This window comes from Primulina eburnea, chromosome 9 (assembly GCF_022965805.1).
Source record: "Primulina eburnea isolate SZY01 chromosome 9, ASM2296580v1, whole genome shotgun sequence".
Classification (NCBI taxonomy): Eukaryota; Viridiplantae; Streptophyta; class Magnoliopsida; order Lamiales; family Gesneriaceae; genus Primulina; species Primulina eburnea.
The window spans coordinates 30,474,484-30,497,146 of NC_133109.1; the positions used below are offsets into that span (position 1 = coordinate 30,474,484).

A 22,663-nucleotide genomic window follows, 5' to 3' on the forward strand; every position below is an offset into this window, starting at 1 on the left:
ATTATCCTCTTTAATTTAGACACCTCTAATTTCTAAATTTTAAAAACCATCACAAATAAATGTTTACATTACGTCTACGTTTATGTGAGATCGATTGATGAATTTTAAGAACCATTTCCGTGTCAGTGTACACAAGCTCTCAAGTTACGAATTGAGAGTGCCTCATAAAAACAATAATTCAACTCCAATTTCTTAACTCTCTCCGAAGTATAAAGTTCATCTATAAAAACAATCATCCAAAAAAATTTCTTACAATCAACAACATAAAATCACTGCACGCCTAACCCGAATATCGTTATGTTAGGCGTATAGATGAGCTATAGAGAGGGAAGAAGCCAAAGATTGAAGAGAGATGAGGCAAATAGCAGAAACCAGGACAAGAATGCCATAGCAGCAGACAGCTGATATCTTGTGCAAAACTTTAGGCCGCAGAAGCCACCAGCAGAAAGCAAAAGATTGGTCACACTGGCTGTTGAACAAGACGCACCCAGCGATAGAAATGATAGAACCTACAGAGAATTTTATTTTTTGGACGTTAATTGTGTTGTTCTGTTAGGTGCAAAATGTGTTATATCAGGCTTTTAGTTACCCAATCTCCCATGAGAACGATGGCGAGTATGCCAACTTGATTAGGTGAGCGTTTCAAGAAAACGAAGTATATATCTACGACTGCCAAAGTCAAGCTCCATGGAATCGTTAATCCCATGATAGTAACCAAGAAGCTGCAAGTAGAACATTTTATGACAAACATGTGAAAAAGCATTCACGCGTGCAAGAACAAGACAGAAGTATTCGTTATCTTAGCAAATGCGTAGGACTTTTCAGTGGACAATGCAGCAGCAAAGAATCATGCATGGGGAAGATGACAATGAATCAGTTATAGATTCCCTACTACATAAGATCCAACTTTTGTGTCCATTTCTATGCCTAGTCTTTAAAACATATCACCTCTTTAAAGGTTGTTTGATGAACAAACAAAATTTCCCATTTCAAATCACCTACATATATCTTCTCCAACCCTGCAAGAAATAACCATCATTTCTCCCCTGTGAAATCCTGTCTTGTCTCCTACTGTGGACAACCAGTTCCATCAATGAGAGCCTATTAATTACTAAGGGTAATGTATGAGAAAACCACTCTAAATAATTGCATTTTCCCATACTCGAACTTCACATTACAAGACACAGAAACGGTGCTTGATATCCTCCTTGAGAAACTAATCATCCATATTTGTTCTTCATCCACTTATCAATGTTTAGGTGTCACCTTCACTCATCATCCAAAACAAAAGTCTTCGCATAATCCCTCCTCGTCTTTAACTGAAGTCAAACAACACCGAGATGAGACACAGATCACCCAAATCAACAGCAAAACCAAATCTTGGGACGCGACGCTAATTACTTTTACCGATCCTCTTGGCTCTTGCATGACATTAGTGCAACTATGGAAGCACGACACTCTCTCCCAAGAATAATAATACAATTTAAAACTCACTAATCTCAAAAGCAAAATCACTAGTTGCTTCAACATATTAAAATGCAACTCCTTGATCTCCCTTTCTAATTTTATTTTAAAAATTTGTAATATTTCTTTATTCTCTTACACGCATATCTGATTCTGGATTCTAGTAGTGCCAACTCAAAAATGTCAAACAATAGATGTTATGTGGCAACCACTCACACCCGCCAATAATTAAGAAGAAAGGAAGATAGCACAACATTTGTTACCATAGAATAGAATCCATGTGATCCATCTGCCCCGTTAATGACCCAATTTCATACTCGCAAAAACTCAAACAGCAATCAAATAGTACAAAGAATCAGTATCCAATAATCTACAAGAAAATTATTAAAAATAAATTATTTCATTACTCAGATTCTTTTAGGGAAAAAGAAAGAAAAAGATATGCAACATTTAAGATTTAGAATTACCAGAAAGCAGTGTAACTGTAGAACTCAACATCTATACACATGAAATCAATGAAACAACAGCAAAAATGGCTTGTCCCAATCTCAAGACCAAGCTCGCACTTGTCCCCAGAGACCCTGGCAATTCTTCCATCAAAACCAATCATAGTAATCCCATTTCCTCAGTTTTTAGACATAAAATTCGTCAGCTTCCACGATCATGTCCGTTCAATTCCTTACACCGGCCACGCCACGTTTCCCATCAAAAGATAACAAGGGATTAAAGGAAAAGAAAAACGATAGAAATTCTTTGGGATTTTAAAGATAAAAGCTGGAGAAAAAAAGAAAGCAAGAAAATCTTCTTCCTGCGTGGATTTGAAACTGGAATGGCAATACCAATGGTGAAGAGTTGTCGGAGGAAATCAGGAGTTGGATAGAAGACTTTTTCTGTGTCCTTTTCGGTGAGCAGTATAATAAATTTAATTTAATGTTATTCACTAAACTTTCTTTTAAAATTTTAATCAAAGATTTCCTAATTTGTTTCATCAATTAAAAGTTGATTATTGCTAAAATTTTGTTTCAAGGTATCGTCGTGTATGCATGAGTGTGTAATCTTCGGAATGAAATATTCTGCTTTGTTACATGAATATATAATAAGATATAACTGACCATTGGTTGTTGTTTGGCAAGTATAATATACTCGAGGGATGTTGGTCAACTTTTAATTTTCAACGGGCACAAAAACTCCTGCGACTTCGTCTCATTGTTAATTTAGTTAGACATATCTCCTAATTTAATAGACATGTGAAAAATATTACTTTTCAATTTTGATATGGATTATATCAATTTATCTCATGAAGATAGATAGAGAGATTATATTTTTATATTTTGTAATATATTTTTATTTGAATATTTAATTATTTTAAGTGTATTTACTGACAATCGATTAAGTGGTTTCACTATTGACACATCGAATTAATTGCAAACATGCAATTATAAATTTTTTTTTGGTTCCTGTAATTAGAATTCATTTTAGATGTCTCCACAGTAGAGGATGTTGTGCACAAATTTTTTTTTAAAAAGCTTATATATATATATATATTTTTATAATTTTTTTGGATTTTTTGTTTTAATTTTTTTTTTACTCCCACTCAAAATTTTTATTTTAAAATATTTTTTGCTCCTTTTAAAATATATTATAATTTTTTTCCCTCTTTCTTATTTGTAGAACCAAGTGTTTATCACATTAATGAAAATTCGATGTTTTTTGATAGAATTGATTGATGACGAAAACAAAACACAAATTTTTAATCTTGTTCGAGTATCGATGAAAATGGACGAATCAAGCATGCGAAAAGAACTAAAATTGAAACATAAAATATGTTTTACTTTCAAAACAAACAAGATAAACAAAATGTCAAAAAAAATAAAAATAGAAAAATAAATTATAATATATTTTAAAAAGAGTAAAAAATATTTAAAAATTAAAATTTTGAATGAAAGCAAAAGAAAGATTAAAACAAAAATTCCATAAAAATGAAAAAAAAAACTAAAATATATATATATATATATATATATATATATATATATATATATATATATATATATATATATATATATATATAAGCTTTAAAAAAAAACTTTGTGGCACAGCATCCCCTACTGTGGGGATGCCACAGTAGAGGATCCTGGCCCTGAAATTACTAATATGTTAATTATTTATATTACTTAATATGTTTTCCGTTATTTAATGAAAAATAATTGTTATATTGCCAGCAAATTAGTCTTTTCTTAAAAAGGTAGATGTCATGTGAGACCGTCTCACGGATCATAATCTGTCAGACGGGTCAATTCTACCCATATTCTTCTTAAGATTCACAAAAATTATAAACTCACAAATAAAATTTTAGGATGTAATTAGTACTTTTTATTGAATCAGCGATATAATTATTGTTTTTCATTTAATAAAAATAAACCGATTATCTCAATAGTTAAACGACCAATTTTTTATCATCAAACAGAATGGACTAAAAATCATAGTAATCATTTACATGATTATTTTTGTTAGAGAAAATTAATTCCGATAACAAATAATGAAAAGATCAAAGTTATAACAATAATTTTTATATTTGGATAAACAAATTACCACAAACAAAAATGAAATTTTGCAATGGCATTCCTTCAATGGCAACTTGCAAAATAGAAACTTTTCTTGGAAAAAAGAGAAGAATTAGGAAGAAAGGATAGATCCAAATGGGCTTTTAGAAAATAAGGCTCTCCTGCTTACTTTGTCAATTTTGAAAATTAGGTTTGAAAGTTTCTGCAAACTTTTCATCTCATTTTGAGTCTCTGAATCAAAAATAGGTAGCTCTTTCCACGTTTCTTGAAAAGGAATTGAGTGGTTTAAGATTGAATTTCCGGTGCTATGAATGTATCACAGGTGCTTATTTTTTTTTCAGACATCATTAAAACTCACAATAATATACAAGAATTGTAATAGTTTTGAGTGCAACTTCACTAGGAGCTCAGCGCCATTTAATGGTACAAGGCAACTCAACCAAGAAACAGTACAATGGTGATCAAGTTAGCCTAAGACTCCAGCTGACCATACCAGATGCCTTGAATTTTGACTTCCTTGGGAGCCTTCGACCCCAAATCAGTATCCGATGGCTGGATGCTCTCAAACACTCCAATCACCTCACCAGTCTCGGGTTTTGATTGGGTCACGCTCAATGTAATCTTCCCTGTCGAAGAAGAGACGTTCTTTATGTTCTCCTTCTGTAGCTCCTCCTCGTCTCCCCTACCTCCAGCAGGCAACGCAACAGCATTGTCATATCCAGTAGATCCACCCCTACCCTTTGGGTCAAGGAAAGATGAACCTCTGTATGATGGGACCAGAAATTCCCCACTAAAGCCATTTGGTTTGCCGGTTGCCACAAGCTGCTTAATGGTGAAGAGGAAAGGCACACGCTCACCACCAGGGAGCTGAACGGTGACAGCAGCATAGTCGATCCCATCCTTCTCCTCAAATTTGATGGTGCCATCTTGAGATACTTCAAATGGTCCCTCGATCTCATCGAGGGTGTAGGTCAGACGGGTCATGAGCTTGGTCTTTTGGAACTCAGGTGGTGCATTCTTGTTTATACCTTCTGCCTTGACAGTGAATGATGTGGGCTCTAGGCAGAATTTCTGGGCCTTGTATTTGCCTGCTTTGAAGGCAAATCCATCGACACCACCTACAATGGTTGGGCACTGATTAGCAGTTCCTGATCCTTTCACTTCTGTGTAGGTCTGGCTCTGAATTTCATCGTACGTGAGCCGTTTCGGAACACCTTCAGCACTAGCTCCCTGTGCAAATTCAACAAGAAAACATTGAAGGTTCCAATGACAAAATACATACCGACACAGCATAAATTTATGTACCCAGACATACAAAATAACAAGAGACTTGCTGAAATTCTAAAGAACTGTAGGAAGTACAATCTTGGGAATAGCAGAGCTATCACAACAAAATTCAACCTGTTCATCAACAATTCGATCAAGTTTTCATATCTCAAGATCTAGATAGACTGGGAAAAAACTTAAACTTGTTATTAACTTGTAAATGTGATGAGCTACAAAATTCCTACCCCCCACCCGTCTACTCTTTTCCACTTCGATAATTTCAAATAACTTCGTTTACCAGATTCAAGTTTATCTCAAAATACCCATTTAGCACTTCATGAATCTGACCGTATAGCACAATCGCGAGTGATCTGAAACAAAAAACAGACAAACAAAACGTTCCGAGGTCCTCGATTTCACAAGCCTTGATTTTTAAATATTTTTCAGTGATCTAAATTTCCTTATCAAAATTGTTGTTCTGCAACAGATGTTACCATCCCTTGGCATACATATCTGGAATCAATCATCTAGAACTTATCTCACACATAACAAACACAAAAGAATCCGCCGGAAAGCTAAACAAGATTCAATCCATACCGAGACGACGAGTGCGGAAGTAGCAAGAGCAAAGCCAGCAATCTTGGCAGCATCGGTGAACTTCTGAGCCAACTCCTTGACATCAAGAGAGCATGTCAGCCTTGCGCCTCCGGTTTCAACTCCGAAAGCCTTGCCGACGCTCTGAAATGGTCGGAGCTGGGAGCTGCTCCGGGCCGAGACTCCAACCTTGGTTGGTTGCATAAGAGTGGCAGCTGCCTGCAGTGAGTTGGCCATTTTCTTGATTTCGAGACTCCAATCGTCTTTGTTTCTCCTTATTACAAAGGGGTACCAGGGATGATGGAGGACAAGTTGCACTGGTGGCTTGGATTCGAGAAGGATAAGATATCAGATAAGTGTTCTTCTATTGGCTAGTTTGATTTTATGTTACTGGTTTCCTGGGGTGCCACGTGGCAATTTTGGTGTTTTGGATAAAGATATTTGTACCTCTTCAATCAGACAATTTTTTACTGATTGGACCACGAGAGGAATGTTTTGTGTTACGATATTAAATAATTTGTCAAAAACGATTTATTTATTTTTAATATTAGAATCTACCGTCGCTATTATTAATATATTTTAGATAAACTCTGAAGATCAACACAATAATACGCAAATCAGGTTGATCAAATAAACCACAATTGAACTTCTGACATCTTAGTATGAGCTAAGGAGGCTCGGTGGCCATGGAAATCGCTACTCATGAAATCATGCATTCTCCCAAATCATCGATTTGTATTTTGGTTATTCGCACACCGAAAGCTCCTTACACGAGACATATTAGTATTTATAGAAGACAAAAGTCGGGCTTTGCAATGTAGCAGACGAGAGTATGGCACATCTCTTCTTCGTTTGCCCGACTTCTGAGAAAATATGGGCAGATATTCGACAATGGCTTTGTATGCGAAAAATAATGGGATCAGATGCAACAGTGTTTAGGGCATTTCGAAAGATTTATCGCGGGAACTCCACACTATCCAAGATGAGGACCTCTGCTCTTGCAGCGACAGTGTATCACATTTGGAATGCAAGGAACAGAGCAATCTTTGCGAATGAGAAGCCACACATGGATGCAATTATTAACAAAATCAAGTTACTCATTTTTAGATTATTTCTGAGTTTCATCTATACAGTTAGTTGATTGTTTGCCGGTTTGTTTTGGTAGGGAGTTGTTGTTGGATAAATGAAGTTTTCCCGAAGAGAAATAAGAGAAAGAGTGAGGAGTTGTAAAGGGAAGTGGGATGTCTCAAATGTGGTTTGTCCCACATTGAGAAAATCACCAAATGAAGTGTCCCTAATAAGCTCCAAGTTTGAATAGGGGTTTGGGCCCCAAGGGGTACCAGAAGTTTTTAGAAGGGAGAAGACGCTAATAGGCTGTGTCTCGATGAAACACACACGCGCGCGCGCGCTCGTCTCGTCTCGGGTCGGGTCGGTGCGGTGCGGTGCGGTGCGGTCTTTGACCAAAGTTAATCTTTTTAGACCAAATTTATTTGGAAACTAAATGTTAACTCAACATGGATGCACACAAGAGTGCATGGTGCGCACTCGGACAGAACTGGCCGCGCGGGGGCGCCACATCCCGCGATGCGAGCTTGTCACTGGAATGTGCGCATTCGTCCAGAATAGGGCGCGCGCCTCACTGTGCGTGCGCTGCACAATTACAGTGTATCGCGCGTGTTGTCGCGCGGCTGCGCGTGCAACACTGATTCTGGAAAAATGCGCGTCCTTTGGCGGTCATGGCATCAGTTTTTCGCCCCAACCAATGTATCCCTTGCCTAGAATGGTGTCTCTTCGAAGCATCCGGTCTGGAGAAATGTGTCTCCTCTACGTGTCCGGTGACCATCTATAAATAAATCCTATCACCACATTTCGAAGGCTGCTGATCATCTTGCCTTGCTTTACTTCTTGTCATTTTGCTGCATTCAATTTTTCGAAATACTTGAGATATCTTGCATATAAATTCGTTCGCTGATATCAAGGCTTTGTGGTGCTGCAAAGTTTTGATTTGAAGTCGTTGTATCTTGGGGACGATTGCTTGAAACGTATAGCACTTTGATACGGGCAATTTCGTCTTGCGGACAAAGGAGAATCCTTGCCTCGACTTAATACTTTTGCTGCTGTTGTTCGAGATTCAAGACCCATATTTCAGATTCGACGAGAAGAGGTAACAACAATCGCAAGACGAAATTTCTATTGTTTATTCTCTTCTCGTTTCTGAAGAATGTCGACTCCTCCTACTGTTCCTGCACCAATGCCTACCGTCCCTACTGCTCCTGCTCATGGAGAGAAGCCTGCAAAGTTTAATGGTGCAGACTTCAAACGTTGGCAGCAGAAAATGCTCTTCTACCTACACCACACTTAGCCTATCTCGATTCCTCAAGGAAGAACCCCCTGTCATTGCTGCGGATGATACCGATTCGCAACGAAGGAATGCTCTTGATGCATGGAACCATAGTGACTTTCTCTGCCGCAACTACATCCTAAACGGACTTGACGACATGCTTTACAGTGTCTACTGCTCTGTCAAGACAGCCAAAGAATTGTGGGATTCATTGGAGAAAAAGTACAAGACAGAAGATGCAGGAGTGAAAAAGTTCGTAGTTGGTAGATTTCTAGACTTCAAAATGGTGGACTCCAAATCTGTAATAAGTCAGGTACAACAAATTCAAATTATTATTCATGACTTGTTGGCAGAGGGAATGGAAATCAATGAACCATTCCAAGTGGCGGCTATCATTGAGAAATTGTCACCGATGTGGAAAGATTTCAAGAACTACCTTAAGCACAAGCGCAAGGAGTTGAAACTTGAAGATCTTATTGTGAGGCTTCGTATTGAGGAAGATAGCCGATCTTCTGAAGCCAAAACACAGAAAAGGGCGATGGAGGCCGAGGCCAAGGCCAATCTGACAGAATCTAGCAACACACACAAGAGAAAGCGCCCTCAAAATGAGAAGAAACAAGGGCTGGCCAAAAAGTTCAAAGGAACTTGCTACAATTGTAGCAAACCGAATCATATGGCCAAAGACTGTCGTCTTCCAAGGAAAGACAACAGAAATCAGAAACTAAAGCATGTCAATGTCGTCGAGGAAAGAAGTGTACCGATAGACCTATCAACACTTGATTTATCCGCGGTTGTGTTTGAAAGCAACTTGGTGGATAATCCAAGGGAATGGTGGGTAGATACCGGGTCCACTAGCCACATTTGTGCTGAAAAGAGTATGTTCTCATCCTACACTACTGTGAGTGATAGAAAATTGTTTATGGGAAACTCTACGACATCTGAGGTCGTAGGAATTGGCAAGGTGGTATTGAAAATGACCTCCGGCAAAGAGATAACATTGTTGAATGTGCTGCATGTGCCAGACATTCGAAAGAATTTAGTTTCGGGATCCTTGTTGAGTAAGGCGGGTTTTAAACTTGTGTTTGAATCGGACAAGTTTGTCCTAACCAAAAGTGGTGTATTTGTTGGAAAAGGGTACCAAGATAATGGTCTCTTCAAAATGAATGTAATGAATGTTTACCGCCAAGAGGCGAAGAATAAAGTTTATGATTCTGTTTACTTGGTTGAATGTTCTAATTTATGGCATGAAAGATTAGGACATGTTAACTTCAACACATTACAAAGACTTGCAAATTTAAATGTAACACCTGCATTTAAAAGAAATCCACAAGATAAGTGTGAGATTTGTGTTGAAGCAAAGATGGCCAAAGCTCCATTTCATTCTGTGACAAGAAGTACGAATCCACTTGATTTAATTCACACCGACGTATGTGATTTAAAGTTTGTGCAAACTCGAGGTGGGAATAAGTACTTCATAACATTCATTGATGATTGCACAAGGTTCTGTTACATCTACTTATTGAAAAGTAAAGATGAAGCTATAGAAGCTTTCAAAAACTATAAGAATGAGGTTGAGAATCAATTGAGTTCAAAGATCAAAATGATTCGAAGTGATAGAGGTGGAGAGTATGTCGCTCCATTTGAAGAATTGTGCACTAACTTTGGCATAATTCATCAAACAACAGCACCATACTCACCTCAATCAAATGGAGTTGCAGAACGTAAAAATCGTACTCTTAAGGAGATGATGAATGCGTTGTTGATAAATTCGGGCTTACCTCAAAACTTGTGGGGGGAAGCTATATTATCTGCAAACCACATTCTTAATAAAATACCACACAAAGGGAAAGATGAAACTCCATATGAGTTATGGAAGGGTCACAAACCATCTTATAAATACCTAAAAGTGTGGGGGTGTTTGGCTAAAGTGGAGATACCAAAGCCAAAACAAGTTAAAATTGGACCCAAAACCGTTGATTGCATTTTTATTGGATATGCCTATAATAGTAGTGCATATAGGTTTTTGGTGCATAAGTCAACGATTCCTGATATTAATGAAGGAATAATTATGGAATCAAGGAATGCAATATTCTTTGAAAACAACTTTCCTTGTAAGGAAAGAAAAGAAGGTTCATCTAAACGGTCTTATGAATCTAGTGTTGATTCTAAAGAAGTAAATGAAGAACCAAGACGTGGAAAGAGAGCAAGAATTGAAAAGTCCTTTGGTCCTGACTTTATGACTTACATGTTAGATGATGAACCAAGAACTATTCAAGAAGCTCTATCCAATCCCGAAGCTTCTTTTTGGAAAGAAGCTATAAATTCTGAAATAGAATCCATCATGCATAATAATACGTGGGAGTTGACTGATCTCCCTCCGGGTTGTAAGCCTTTAGGATGCAAGTGGATCCTTAAAAGGAAATACAAAAAAGATGGATCTATTGACAAATATAAAGCCCGTTTGGTGGCTAAAGGGTTCAAACAAAAAGAAGGATACGACTTCTTTGACACATACTCTCCAGTCACTAGGATTACATCATTCGTGTTCTCATAGCTATTGCCTCATTGCATAACCTAGAGATTCACCAAATGGATGTAAAGACAGCATTCTTGAATGGAGAACTGGAAGAGGAAATTTATATGGAACAACCCGAGGGATTTGTCGTTCCCGGACAAGAAAAGAAGGTGTGTAAACTTGTCAAGTCACTATACGGACTCAAACAAGCACCTAAGCAATGGCATGAAAAATTTGACACTACAATGAAGTCAAATGGTTTCAAAATCAACGAATGTGATAAATGCGTTTATATTAAAGGTAGTGCAAGTGCTTATGTCATTGTATGCCTTTATGTAGACGACATGTTGATTATGTGAAGTAATCATGAGTTGATTATAAATGCCAAGAATATGTTGAAAAGATCTTTTGATATGAAAGACTTGGGGTTGTGTGATATCATATTAGGGATTAAAATCTCTAGAATACCTGAAGGAATAGTGTTATCACAAACACACTATGTTGAAAAGGTACTTGAAAGATTCAGTACCTTAAACATTCGACCCGCTAGAACACCTATAGATTTAGGTGTTCATTTAGCAAAGAATAGAGGAGAACCCAACTCACAACTAGAATATGCAAGGGTAATAGGTAGTCTAATGTACTTGACTAACTGTACTCGTCCAGATCTTGCATATTCAGTTAATAAATTAAGTAGGTTCACAAGTGATCCAAGTAAGGATCATTGGAAAGCCTTAACGAGAGTGCTTGGATATTTGAAATATACATTGAACTATGGTTTGATATATTCAAAATATCCTGCAGTTCTAGAAGGATATTGTGATGCCAATTGGATATCTGACACAAAAGACTCCAAGTCCACTAGTGGGTATGTATTCACAATAGGTGGAGGAGCGGTGTCATGGAAATCGTCTAAGCAAACGTGTATAGCTCGATCCACTATGGAATCCGAGTTCATAGCATTAGACAAAGCCGGGGAAGAAGCCGAATGGCTAAGAAACTTCCTAGAGGATATTCCTTGTTGGAATAAGCCAGTGCCTTCCATTAACATTCATTGCGATAGTCAATCGGCAATAGGAAGAGCACAAAGCAGTATGTACAATGGTAAGTCTCGTCACATTAGACGAAGACATAATACCATAAGACAATTGATCTCAAATGGGGTTATTTCTGTGGAATATGTGAAGTCAAAGGAAAACCTAGCGGATCCGTTTACTAAAGGTATAAATAGAGATCAAATGTACAAGCTGTTGAGAGGAATGGGCTTAAAACCCACAAAATAAAATATTTATAGCGGTAACCCAACCTTGTGAAGTGGAGATCCCATGACCTTGGTTCAATGGGACAACTAAGTTATAAATATTAGTTTGAGTACTTGGAATAAATAAAGGCTCATTCCTACGAAATCCAAGTAGAAAAGACCTGCAACATGTGGTGAGGTTAAGTTTTCTTTTAATGATTCCTATACCTATGAGGTAGAGTATGGCAGGATACTCTAGATAGGAGATCACCTATATAAGTGAGAAGTAATGGCCGCTTCAATGAAAAACACTTATGAATCTAAGATATGGTCCAGGGCCGAAACGGACACAACGTGAGAACAAGAATATGTTAGAGTTATTATTGTGTAAATACTATTGACTTGGTTTACATAAACGGTTGACTAGTTCAAGACATCGTGTCACAACTCAACTAGTAAATCCTATGGTATGTTACTAAGGAAGGTTCAAAGTCAAAAGCTACCTATCCTAATGCAATAATAATTCACAAGAGCTTTCAAGTAAATCTGCATACATGCATTAAGTTCATTTATGTGGGGGATTGTTGGATAAATGAAGTTTTCCCGAAGAGGAAATAAGAGGAAGAGTGAGGAGTTGTAAAGGGAAGTGGGATGTCTCAAATGTGGTTTGTCCCACATTGAGAAAATCACCAAATGAAGTGTCCATAATAAGCTCCAAGTTTGAATAGGGGTTTGGGCCCCAAGGGGTACCAGAAGTTTTTAGAAGGGGGAAGACGCTAATAGGCTGTGTCTCGATGAAACACACGCGCGCGCGCGCGCTCGTTTCGTCTCGGGTCGGGTCGGGTTGGTGCGGTGCGGTCTTTGACCAAAGTTAATCTTTTTAGACCAAATTTATTTGGAAACTAAATGTTAACTCAACATGGATGCACACAAGAGTGCATGGTGCGCACTCGGACAGAACTGGCCGCGCGGGGGCGCCACATCCCGCGCGGATGCGAGCTTGTCACTGGAATGTGCGCATTCGTCCAGAATAGGGCGCGCGGCCGCGCAGCGCCTCACTGTGCGTGCGCTGCACAATTACAGTGTATCGCGCGCGACCGCGCGTGTTGTCGCGCGGCTGCGCGTGCAACACTGATTCTGGAAAAATGCGCGTCCTTTGGCGGTCATGGCATCAGTTTTTCGCCCCAACCAATGTATCCCTTGCCTAGAATGGTGTCTCTTCGAAGCATCCGGTCTGGAGAAATGTGTCTCCTCTACGTGTCCGGTGACCATCTATAAATAAATCCTATCACCACATTTCGAAGGCTGCTGATCATCTTGCCTTGCTTTACTTCTTGTCATTTTGCTGCATTCAATTCTTCGAAATACTTGAGATATCTTGCATATAAATTCGTTCGCTGATATCAAGGCTTTGTGGTGCTGCAAAGTTTTGATTTGAAGTCGTTGTATCTTGGGGACGATTGCTTGAAACGTATAGCACTTTGATACGGGCAATTTCGTCTTGCGGACAAAGGAGAATCCTTGCCTCGACTTAATACTTTTGCTGCTGTTGTTCGAGATTCAAGACCCATATTTCAGATTCGACGAGAAGAGGTAACAACAGTTGTAGGACTTCAGTGGCTTTAATTATCTATTGGAGATGCCCAGTACATATGTATTGTATTTCAAATTTACATATTTAATGAATATAAATTCATTAAATATATTTTTATAGTAAAAAATGATATTTTGCACATAAAACAAAAAAAAACTTTTATGTATCGAGTCAGATTGAAATCCATCTTACGAAATTGATTTGTGAAATAACATGAGTTTTGTTTACTAATATTCTCTACATTTGAAAGAGAACATTAGATATATTTTAATATTAACAATTTTACTATATATTATAAAAATAAATGACTGATCGGTTGCTCAAGTAGGAAAAATTGAGAGAAAAGTCTATGTAATGAAACCTTCAATTAAAATGCAACGTGTATGGATACGATATAAATATCAATCAACATAAATATAGAAACCATATTGTGATATAATATTAAATTTTTTTGTGCTAAAATTAATTTCAATAATTATTTTATATACAAAATGCCGGCGTCCCTAATCCATTCACCAGTGTCGATACTCGCAGCCTCCTATGGATGCGGGAGGTAGTAGGAGCATCGGGATTCTATTCGCAAACGAAGGACAAATATATTTTGAGCTCTCACGAATCTTTATCTGTGAGACGGATCAATTCTACCGATGTTCACAATAAAAAATAATATTGTTAACATAAAAAGTAATAATTTTTCATAGATGACCAAAATAAATATTCGTCTCATAAAATACGACTTGTGAAACCGACTCACACAAGTTTTAGTCATATATATTCACACGGTGATACCAAAGATAACATCTTGATACAAATCCATATTGGTCTAAGTACACTTTAACTGTATTTTTGTCTAAAAATAATTTATTTCTACATTTCTTAAGATTACACGGACAACACAGTTCTCTTTTATACGTACATTGTGCACGCATTTTCGCAAACTCTACAAATGATTCGAGACATCAATTTAACTCATTTGTTACTATTCTCTAACCGGTGATACATTTAATTTCTGTTAGTATCAATTATGTATTTCCTATTTAAATAAAACAATCAAGTAGAATATTCAAAAAATTATGCAGCCTATACACAACATTTTATTCTACAGTTATACCGTAAAAATTACCAATCAATAAATCATACATTTATTTAACAATATATTTGCATAAAAATTATATTAAATAACTATACAGTAAACGTACATATTAAGTATGTGTTAAAATATTCAAACATATATATAGACACACACACATATAATTTATTAGGTAATGAATAACTTAGTCATAAAGAAATGATATACTTTTTTTTTGAATGAATAGAAATGATATACTTTCGGAGACGACAAACACATTACAACTAAAATCATATAAGAAACTACGGTTAAACTTAAACATAAATATACCAAGTTAAGAATATTATATTCAAACAAAGACAAATAAAAAAATTTATGAAATAGATAATTACCAAATATGGTTTGGTCATGTGAAAGGAAGAGTAAACACGACCTCAATCCCACGTATTTTAGATTGATATTGGAGAACTAATATCCATAACCACTTATAGGAGCCAATGGGGCGTGGGTGGGTACGACTGCCCGCTTCAATTTTTAAATTAAATTTTATTGACTAGAGGTCTAAAAATAATAATATTTTTTCACTTTTTTCTTAATATTTGCTCTTGTCCCCCTCCTAATTTTTTTTTTTGTCTTTTTAAATTTTATTGACCAGAGGTCTAAAAATAATTATATTTTTTCACTTTTCTTCTTAATATTTGCTCTTGTCTAGGGATGTTCAAACTTCGGATAAAACCGAAAAAATCGAAAAATCCAAACAGAACCGAAAGTCGAATTTCGTAATTCTGATATAAATGTTAAAACGAAGTTTATTTGGTTCGATTTTGGATTATATATGTCAAAACCGAACAAACCGAAAAACCTAAATTTCATTAAATTAATAACTTTTTTTATATTTTTATTTATATTATATATTTTGATATGATATTTAGTGAAAAAAAACTATTTTGAACAATTTTTAGTTGATTATTGTTTGTTTAATTAATTTAGACATTATATTTAAATATTTTACTAGGAAAACATATAGAAAGTTAACATATTATATTTTACAATATATTTACATTATTAATTTAGATAATTATACAAAAACCGAAATAACCGAACCGTTTTGATAGAAATCGAACCGAACAGAAGAAAAATGGTTCGGATATGGGATTATATATTTCTAAAATCGAAAACCAAAAAAATCGAAATAAAAAACCAAAAATCGAACCGAACCAACTGATAAACACCCCTATTCTTGTACCCCTCCTAAATTTTTTTTGTCCTTCAACGTCTATATTGTCAATGCCTCTCTAAAGAAGTAACCTGTAGTCCTATTTTAGAGTAGGCCGTCTCTAAATTAATTGGTCACCTAACCTATGGTTTTCTAAAAGCTGTCGCGAAGTTGGGAGAGGGTTTTGAAAACGTCTCTAATAAGTAATATAAATACGGTTTTTCAAATTTTTAATTAAAAAAAACAGGAACAAATTTCATTCGAGGACTTAGTCCTCAAACTGTTGTTGTTTTTGTTTTTCCGGTGAAGTTCGACAAAAGAAAATCGGGGGACCTTTGACCGCGGATTGTAATATAAAGATGACAAAAATTTGTGTGAGATGATCTCACGGGTAGTAGTTGGTGAGACGGATATCTTATTGGATCATCCATGAAAAAAATATTACTTTTTATGTTAAGAGTATTACTTTTTATTGTGAATATCGATATATTTGACCAGCCTCACAGATAAAGATTCGTGAGAGCGTATCACAAACACATTGCATTCTCAAGAATACCAATTTACTTCTCGAAATTTAATATTCAATTGGTGGGATATCAATTATGGTACACGTTGTAACTTAAGAACCTATATTTTAAGAATCAAAATTATGTATACTAAAATGAAAAGAAAATAAAAATAAAGACATGGAAATAGCGGCTCAAAAGTGCTTGAAAAACAAATCATAGCTTTCCTCCCAAACGAATGATTGAGAGGCTACTTCATCTCTTGACAGAAAAGAGTTGAGTTTCTCATCATTGCCACGTTTCTTCTCTTGCTATATATATATATATAGACACACACACACTTGAGCTTCCCCACAGCTTTAGATTTAAGAAACTTTTTGCCATAATTTTTTTAAAATATTCTCACAAGCTACTCAAAAAACACGTTTCCATTCAGAGTGAGAATTAAAAAGTGCAAATTAAAATCTCCACGAAATAGATATCAACTAAAAATCCAAGATTTTGAGAGTTTTAAGGTTCTAAAAATCTAAACAGGGGCATTCAGTATGAGTAGGAGGTTGTAGAACTCAATCAACAAAAATTCAGAACAAATTAATCATCATTATGCCCCTCAAAAAACAATAGTTAAGAGGAATGCTCAAATAACAAAACTAAACAAAAACGCAAAAAAAAAAATCCACGAATTCAAAAGAAAAAAAAGAAACGGAGAAAATGAGAAGTGAAAAATGCTTCGATTTGTCGTACGGTTTCAAAACAAATGGAATTCAATCGGAGCCGCGCAAGTAATCTGCTCGTCGCCAAGATGCATCGCGAGAAATTTCTCGTTAAATCATCCAGAAAAAATTATACTAAAAAGCGTAAATTAATTTTAAAAAAGATACTGGGAGACTACGGCCGACGGAGAAAATATAATCAAAAATGGAGAGCAATGATTGAGAAAAATGAATTGAATGATGATTTTTTTACCTGAAATCCAATGGTAATGATTGATATCGGAGGCGACGTATTTGTGGCAGCTGCTGAATCCAAGCAGCTGTACTTATAACGGCTTCTCTTGCTAATTTTGAATTTAGGGTTTCTAGGTTTAGGGATATCGCCTCGAGGCCCTAATAGACGGAATTGACTAAATTGCCATTGCTTGCATTTGGGCTGCGCTCTATGGGCTCAAAGTCCAGCGCAATAGAAGGTATAAGTGGGATATTGACCCAGTTTAACTATTTGAATTTGGACTTAATATAGTTATTGGAGTTAATTTATATTAAAATTTTAGCTTTAATCATTTTTCGGGAAAAAAAATAAATAAATATCACCTTGATAGATGAAAGCTACGTTTGTTTGTCATTATGAAGATTCTTACATCTTGTCCTTCTAGTCTATAGTTATTTATCAAGATATGTCACAATCAATTAACGCATAAATAATTTCAAATTAGTAGTTAGTGGTTTGATATTAGATTTCTTTGCAAAATGTGACTCAATTCAAAAACTGATGCACACATCTTAAAAGTAAGGGACCATTTGAAAACCTATCAAATATCTGTATTACAATGCCAAGCGCCCAAGCCCCCCTTAATGCATGTGGGTGGACCAAAAGTCGCACGAAATTTAAAGCAATAGCACTGAGAAATGAAGAATCGAATTCCATCAACCAATTCACCAAGGTAGATCAAACAACAGCATGTGAAGTAAACAAAATTAGCACAAGAACTAACTAGTTGTGTGATGGGGGTGGGAAAAGAGGAAGCTGGAATTGGTGTTGGTGGCATGGTCTATGCCATTTCGTATTCAAGTCCATATCCCACTGTTTCACCATTCTGTTTTCACGTAATTTGGCTTCTTTTTAGTTGGAAAGAATCGGGTTAAAAGGGCATTGGCTTCCCTTAATCTCAAAGCTATTTGATAATACAGACAAGGCATTGGCTCCACTATCCAGATGATTTTGGGTGTGGCGTGATGGTGAGTTTTCCAAGAAATGAGTGACCAATTCACACCTCCTGTGGAGGAGGGGATATGACGTTGCCATGTGACATTGGTTTGTGAAGAATTAGACTGGATTTACATCTTCTACTGTGTTGTGCACTTTTTACCTGAGATGATAATATGATTATCTTGTTTAATCTGATAACTTTTTAAATTTATCTCATATGATGTGATGTCTACAAGATGATCATGTGATCATCTCGTGTAAAAAATGTACAACATCGAGTGATGTATTTTCAATATAGTAAAGGATCCAAATCTGAATTAGACCAATTGATGTGGTGGGAATCCTCCAATCTTAGTATTGGTTAGAAAAATGTTTTAGAAACTATGAAAATATATAAATGATGTGAAGATTCATACTTTGTAGATCGCACCATGGAATTAATTAAGGCTTCTCTTTAGGATTTTTTCCTTGTGCACACCACCTCACTTTGCATCAATGCACAGAATTCATCATTCATAAATCAAAATTTACAATTTCATAAACAAGATAATAATAATAATAATAATAATAATAATAATAATAATAATAAATATAAAAGATGAGAATAATTTTTTTTAAAGAAAGAAAAAAAAAGGTGGAACAAGAATTCATTAATGTTCACGGTTGCCTTCTCGGCGGCGCTTCCCGCCTTTCGCCGCCGGCTGTTCGTGTGAATCACACGCCTGAATCTTAAATTTGCAACCCAACTTTGACCACCAACCACTATTCTCCCCGTGTCCAGATGGTCCCGACTCGTCCATTTTCTCAATGGCCTTCTTCATTATTGAGCACTCACGTTCGAGATCCTGCACCCGCGCCCTCATGGTATCCATGTCCCCGCGCAGCACTTGATTCTCTCTCACCGCTGTCCTCCACGTGCTGTTCCTCTTCTCCGCGCCTGACGTCTCAACCATCTCCGCATCCTCATTCTCCCCCTCCATCCCTCCTAGAATGGTGCCGGAGATCGCTTGTCGGAGCTGAAGTTGTTCTAAGAAAAGAACCTGCACCACCACTCTGAGCGGCAGCCGCTCATTCTGTGCGGCGTGAGTGCACGCCTCTAACGTCAGCTTCTGACAGTCCAAAAGTCCGCATACTTTCTCTCTATCCGTCTCCGAGACCCATGGGTGCGCCTGTGAGAAGGAAGATAGAGCTGAATTGTTTGGATTTGACTAATGCAGAAAAAGTAATCCTGAATGAATTGGTGATTCACCTTGAGATAAACATCAACAGCTCGGTAGAGGCCATCGTCGAAAACTCTAGCACGATCGGGCAAAGTAACGGCCAGTTCGTAGAACTTTTCCGGCTTCAAATTAGCGTCGGAAGCTATTTCCGACAGGTAACCGTCCATTAATTTCCCCACCATTATCAACGCGGTAGATACAGTGATGTTACCTTCTTCCTCATTGACTTGAATTCTGGTGACCGATCTCTCTTCAAACCTTTGTAGAAAATAAACTAGAATTCTCTCCACGCAGTCAACTTCGTACAATGTATCGTTCAAATACGAATAGCTCGGAATCAGCAGGTCGTCCAATGTAGCTTGCTCCAATTGCGATCCAATCTTTTTCTCCAAGGCTCGCCTGGAAACCTCAGAAGAGTTCAAAATGTAGGACGTTCTTAACAATCCGAACAAGAATCTCGTCGTGTTCGAAGTTGATCGAGATGTTCTGTCAATCGGAAGATTGGAAATTATCGTCTCCAGAAGCTCCCTCCGCTCATTCTCCGATGGAAGGTCGGAAGACGCTGATGGCTTCCGTGTTGTTGTGCGAGAGATTCCTGGTATAAACTTCTTCGCATAATTTATCAAACAACTCTCTATGATATCTCCGCCCAGATTCAAAGTTTTCATGGCGAAAATCAAACGTTTGAAAATATGCACACTCAAAAATCCAAGCTCATCCAACCACGAATCCGCTATCACAGCTCCTCGCGTCACAACACCGTATTTCCTCCTAGAGTCAACTTCAGTTTTACTATCCACAGCTCCGCCGTTCATCGGCCAACCGAAAAGAGAGGGATCTTCGGCGGATGCTTTAGTAGCAATGGCGTCAATACATCTCTGAACAATGCCCAGATTTTCCATCATGGGCAGCAGTCCTTCACAAGAGGTCAAAGTCTTTATCGAATGTTTGATGTTTTTTAATACAGACTTAACAAGAAATCTTTCCGCCTTAGAGATTATATTATCTTCCGAGTATTCCTCGGTCATCTCCAGATACTCTCCGGCACAGCGGATTGCAGCGACGTTGGTGGCGGAGAGATCAACTTTCACGCCGTAACAGAATTTCGCGGCGGTTTCAAACGCCTCGCAGCCGCCCGGGAAGTCAGGGAGCGCGATATGAAACTGACCCTCGTTGTCCTCCACTTGGATTTCTTCCTCTCCTTGGTCATTTTCATTCTGTTCAAAGACGGTTTGGATTGTAGCAAATCTGTTTGTTGTTCGGTTTGTCTCTTGTTCTGTTATCATCTCGTGAAGCTTTCTGCTTTTCCTCATCAGAGGAAACTAAACAACAACCGAGAGTACGAATCATCACAAATTTAGAAACCAAAAACAAAAAAAAACAAAAATGAAGTAATTCGGTTCTAGGGTTCTTCAGTGCTCACTTTGTGAAGATGAAAAGTCATCACATCAACTTCAATCGCAACATCGCTGGGCAAACCTGTGGTGCAGAACCTGAAACAAAAATCACCCATGAAGAAAAAGTCTTGACAAAATAGTTCAAGGAAGAGATTTTGGGCTCACCATGCTTGGCCTTTAGACGCCATATTTGTTCCAAGAAAATCTTGAAGTTGGCTTCAAGACAGACAATGGGAGCTGGAAACTGAAAAGGTAATTGACTAAATTTGCTTCACTTTTCTGAGTTTTTGAGTCTTATGAAATGACCGGGGTTTTTGGAAATCCAAGCAGAGTCTATAAAAAGGGGGAGTAGGTACGGAGAAATTGATTGAAAGAACAGCAATAATTATTGGGTTTTGATTAGAAATTGAGAAAAGTGAAATAGGGTTAGTGAAATTGTGATTTTGGTTGATTTTGCTCACTGGATCAGACCACAATCTTCTGTTTCTTTTAATTTATCTCCTCTTTCTAGTTTCTATGTCGAGTGAATGGGGGGCTGGGGAAGAAACGAGAGAGGTTCATGATAGAAGAAAAAAGAGCGCCACTTAAATTTCTGAATTTCAAGAAATACTTAAATAGCGACAATATACACTCGCTGCGCCTTTGGAAAATTAATTATTTAGCCATATCATTTTTTAAAATTTATTTTTGAGCAAGTATCTTGTGAGACAGTTTCACGAATTTTTATTTGTGAGACGGGTCAACCCTACCGATATTCATAATAAAAAGTAATACTCTTAGCATAAAAAGTAATATTTTTTCATGGATGACCCAAATAAGATATTTGTTTCATAAAATACGATCCATAAAACTGTCTCACACAAATTCTTGCTTTTATTTTTATAATAAATAATGGACTCTATATCTCTTTGCAAACTAGCTAGTTTTCACTTTTCGTGGTTAATAGCTATCAGTATAGTATTATTGATTTATATACATAAAATCATAATCATAAATGGCAATCGTTTGATTGGTAATTTTTTTAAAAAAATTGAATTTAACCCATGTGGAACGAACCATCATATTGAATGCGAAATCATTGATATCCTTTTTTTTTCATTGTCGGTAACGGTAAGATCTCATGTTAAATAAAAATATTTTAAGAATTAATTGACGAATTATTCATGATTTATAGGCCATAAATGCAATGGCATCCATATGGCAAACACAAATTCGACCTAATCAAATTCCCGCAAATAGTTTATTTTGCCGCCCTTCGAAGTAAATATAACCACAAATTTTCGATGAAAAAATTGTATAATTCTTATACTACTTTCTCATAAATTCTATATTGAACCATAACATCTTAGGTAAAAATTTGTGTGAGACGATCTCACAGGTCGTATTTTGTGAGACAGATCTCTTATTTGGATCATCCATGAAGAGTATTATTTTTTATGCTAAAATTATTACTTTTTATTGTGAATATCGGTAGGGTTGACTCGTCTCACAGATAAATATTCGTGATACCGTCTCACAAGAGACCTACCTACTCAACATCGTAAACCATGATTGCTAGACATATTATGGGTGTGTTTGGTTGAGTGTAATAAATAAGGATAGATTAATAATCAAATATTTATCGTTAAAATTTTAAGTTGTTTTAATAATCATTTTGACCAGGTTTAAGTTTCAATTTTATGGATAATTATTTGATTAATAAAATTGGATCTTAAATCGAGTCAAAATAATTATTAAAACATCTTAAAATTTTA

At 36.6% G+C, this 22,663-nt stretch overlaps 3 protein-coding genes and 1 non-coding gene across 4 annotated transcripts; all 4 read right to left on the reverse strand.

Annotated features, from left to right (window-relative positions):
• Positions 1-205: 205 nt before the first annotated feature.
• Positions 206-2,363, reverse strand: LOC140840536 (CASP-like protein ARALYDRAFT_485429). Its single transcript, XM_073207716.1, is given in 4 exon segments — positions 206-509; positions 590-722; positions 1,932-1,977; positions 1,980-2,363. Coding segments are annotated over 4 exon segments (453 nt in total). The 5' UTR covers positions 2,062-2,363; the 3' UTR covers positions 206-317.
• Positions 2,364-4,369: 2,006 nt separating this feature from the next.
• Positions 4,370-6,189, reverse strand: LOC140841598 (oxygen-evolving enhancer protein 1, chloroplastic-like). The gene is made up of 2 exons (XM_073209129.1): positions 5,889-6,189; positions 4,370-5,255 (listed from the first exon to the last, which is right to left on the reverse strand). Exons 1-2 carry the CDS (start codon positions 6,120-6,122, stop codon positions 4,497-4,499), a joined length of 993 nt encoding a protein of 330 aa, XP_073065230.1. The 5' UTR covers positions 6,123-6,189; the 3' UTR covers positions 4,370-4,496.
• A 10,717-nt stretch (positions 6,190-16,906) lies between these two features.
• On the reverse strand, positions 16,907-16,976 carry LOC140842215 (small nucleolar RNA Z105). Its single transcript, XR_012120346.1, has one exon. It is a non-coding gene; the product is annotated as a small nucleolar RNA Z105 (small nucleolar RNA).
• Positions 16,977-18,883: 1,907 nt separating this feature from the next.
• LOC140841600 (BTB/POZ domain-containing protein At5g66560-like) lies at positions 18,884-21,465 on the reverse strand. Its single transcript, XM_073209130.1, has 4 exons — positions 21,075-21,465; positions 20,936-21,005; positions 19,542-20,834; positions 18,884-19,461 (listed from the first exon to the last, which is right to left on the reverse strand). Exons 1-4 carry the CDS (start codon positions 21,095-21,097, stop codon positions 18,943-18,945), a joined length of 1,905 nt encoding a protein of 634 aa, XP_073065231.1. The 5' UTR covers positions 21,098-21,465; the 3' UTR covers positions 18,884-18,942.
• Positions 21,466-22,663: the final 1,198 nt, after the last annotated feature.

What these genes read in the sequence shown, in the direction of transcription:
- LOC140841600 (XM_073209130.1), bottom strand. Translation starts at nt 21,097, where the DNA reads ATGGCGTCTAAAGGCCAAGCATG. An exon ending in GCGTCTAAAGGCCAAGCATG is followed by an intron (nt 21,006 to 21,074) that starts GTGAGCCCAAAA and finishes TTTTTGTTTCAG; the next exon opens with GTTCTGCACCACAGGTTTGC. An exon ending in CTGTTGATGTTTATCTCAAG is followed by an intron (nt 19,462 to 19,541) that starts GTGAATCACCAA and finishes TCCTTCTCACAG; the next exon opens with GCGCACCCATGGGTCTCGGA.
- LOC140841598 (XM_073209129.1), bottom strand. Translation starts at nt 6,122, where the DNA reads ATGGCCAACTCACTGCAGGCAGCTGCCACTCTTATGCAACCAACCAAG. An exon ending in CTTCCGCACTCGTCGTCTCG is followed by an intron (nt 5,256 to 5,888) that starts GTATGGATTGAA and finishes GAATTTGCACAG; the next exon opens with GGAGCTAGTGCTGAAGGTGT.